This window comes from Tyto alba, unplaced genomic scaffold (assembly GCF_018691265.1).
Source record: "Tyto alba isolate M040663 unplaced genomic scaffold, T.alba_DEE_v4.0 Super-Scaffold_1, whole genome shotgun sequence".
NCBI classification, from domain to species: domain Eukaryota; kingdom Metazoa; phylum Chordata; class Aves; order Strigiformes; family Tytonidae; genus Tyto; species Tyto alba.
Genome location: NW_024881261.1, coordinates 5,194,539 through 5,196,844, shown reverse-complemented (window position 1 = coordinate 5,196,844; position 2,306 = coordinate 5,194,539). Strand labels below are relative to the sequence as shown.

The following is a 2,306-nucleotide window of genomic DNA, read 5'->3' as shown; positions in this document are numbered from 1 at the left end:
CCCGGCTCGGCCCCCTGCCCCCCCCCTCCCCCCGGGCGCTTTTGTTACCACGGGGGGGGGGGGGGTGGGCTTTGGGGGGGGGGGGGGGGGGGGGGAGGCGTCGCGGCGGGGCGAGGGGAGGTTTTTGTGGCCGGAGCGGCGCGGTCCGCTCCATTCGCCTCCCGCGGTGCTTCAGCCGAGCCGGGCTCCCTTTGTGCTAATAGCCCCGTCCTCATTTGCTGCTTAATTGGACTCTATAAAGCCAATAACGGGCGGGCGCTCGTAGCCTCCAGCCACAGCAGCACGTCGAGAGGGGGGGGGGAGTGTTTTGGGGGGGTGCGGGGGGGGGGGGGGGTGGCCGGGGCCGCGGCGGCGGCGGGCAGGGGCTGTGCGGAGCCTTCTCCTCCCGGCTGCCTCCCCGCCTAATCCCATTTGCCATTGTGCGTGCCCAATCGCCGCGTGCTCCCCGCGTTTAACTTGGATGACATTTTGATTTCATCATTAGCATCCGGCGCCAGGTTGACGCAGCAGCAGCGGCGGCGGCGGCGGGAGGCGGGAGGGCGGCGGCGGCAGCGACGACCCCGGCTCTCCGCCTGCCCCGCAGCAGCCCCTCGTTTGTCCGCGGGCTGCGTGGGTCCCCTCGGCCCCCCGCCCTGCCGCCCCCCCATGCGAGGGGGCCCCGGCCGGCCCCGCCGCCGCGCTCCCACGCCGCCCCTCCGCGCCTCTCCCCCACGCCGCCGGGAGCCGCTACCTGCGCGCCGGGCGTGGGCTGCGGGGCCAGCGGCGGGCAGGAACCGGGCGGGCACCGGACGATGCCGGAGACCGGGCAGGAGCCCCCCAGCGCCCCTCCGCCGCCTCCCAAGGAGTCCTTCTACATCAAAAACCTTCTCAACGGCGGCCCCCCCAAGCCGCCCCCCAAGCAGCCGCGGGCGCTGTTCGCCCCCTCGGGCAAGGCGGCGGTGGATGGCGCCGGGTTCGCTCTGTCGCAGGTGGGCGACCTCGCCTTCCCCCGCTTCGAGATCCCGGCGCCGCGCTTCGCTCTGAGCGCCCACTGCCTGGAGCGAGCCCAGACCTGGTGGTACCCCTACGCCCTGACACCGGCCGGAGCCCACCTGCCCCGCACGGAAGGTACAGATCCCCCCCACACCCTCCTCTCCTCACCTTCCATCCCTCCCCATCCCCGGCGGGGCGGCGGCGAGGCCCGGGGAGGGGGGGGCGGCTGGGAGACACGGGGATGGGATGGGGGTGTAGGCGGCCGGTTCGTCCCGCTTCCCCCGACGGGACGCGGAGGGTCGGGCGGTGAAGGTGTCTCTTTGTGTCCCTTCTCCCCCACCACCACCCCCCTCCTCATCCTCTTCCTTCCCCTCCAGCCGCGGAGAAATCCCTCCTGAGGGACTCGTCCCCCGCCTCGGGCACCGACCGCGACTCCCCGGAGCCGCTGCTGAAGGCGGAGGGGGAACCGAAAGAGCTGGACTCCAAGAGCCCCGACGAGATCGTCCTGGAGGAGAGCGACTCGGAGGAAGCGAAGAAAGAGGGAGGTTCGGAGGACTGGAAGAAACGCGAGGAGAGCCCGGAGAAGAAACCCTGCCGCAAAAAGAAGACGCGCACGGTGTTCAGCCGCAGCCAGGTCTTCCAGCTGGAGTCCACCTTCGACATGAAGCGGTACCTGAGCAGCTCGGAGCGGGCCGGCCTCGCCGCCTCCCTGCACCTGACAGAGACCCAGGTGAAGATTTGGTTCCAAAACCGTCGCAACAAGTGGAAGAGGCAATTAGCGGCCGAGCTGGAAGCGGCCAACCTCAGCCACGCCGCCGCGCAGCGCATCGTCCGCGTCCCCATCCTCTACCACGAGAACTCGGGCGCGGAGGGGGGCGCGGGGGGCGGCGGAGCCCCCGGCACCCAGCCCTTGCTCACCTTCCCTCACCCCGTCTACTATTCCCACCCCGTGGTCACCTCCGTGCCGCTCCTGCGGCCCGTCTGAGCCCGCCCGCCGCCGCCGTTGCTGCGCGGAGGGGCGCGGAGAGGCGCGCAAGTCACCGGCCCGCTTGTAAGTACTTCAACCACTCGTGCGATTCGCCCGGCCGGCGTCTGCGGAGCTGGGGGGGGGGGGGGGGGGTAAAGGGGGGGAGAAGGGTGCGAGGGTGGTGGGACCCCTCGGCGGGTGGTGCTAGCAGGAAAGTCGTGAAAATTTAGGAAAAAAAAAAAAAATTAAAATGAGGGGAGGGAAAGGAAAATAAGGAAAATGAAAGCGGGAACTTGTAGAGAACCCTGGAGCTGTCACACCTTTTGTAAACGTGGACAAAACCCGCAATGGTCTCTGTGGCTTTAGT

The 2,306-nt window shown here is 69.7% G+C and overlaps 1 protein-coding gene across 1 annotated transcript; it reads left to right on the top strand.

Annotated features, from left to right (window-relative positions):
* The first annotated feature begins 516 nt into the window (after positions 1–516).
* HMX3 (H6 family homeobox 3) lies at positions 517–2,063 on the top strand. Its single transcript, XM_032988730.2, has 2 exons — positions 517–1,107; positions 1,350–2,063. The coding sequence occupies exons 1-2, from the start codon at positions 792–794 to the stop codon at positions 1,955–1,957; spliced, it is 924 nt and encodes a 307-aa protein (XP_032844621.2). The 5' UTR covers positions 517–791; the 3' UTR covers positions 1,958–2,063.
* The last annotated feature ends 243 nt before the right edge of the window (positions 2,064–2,306 follow it).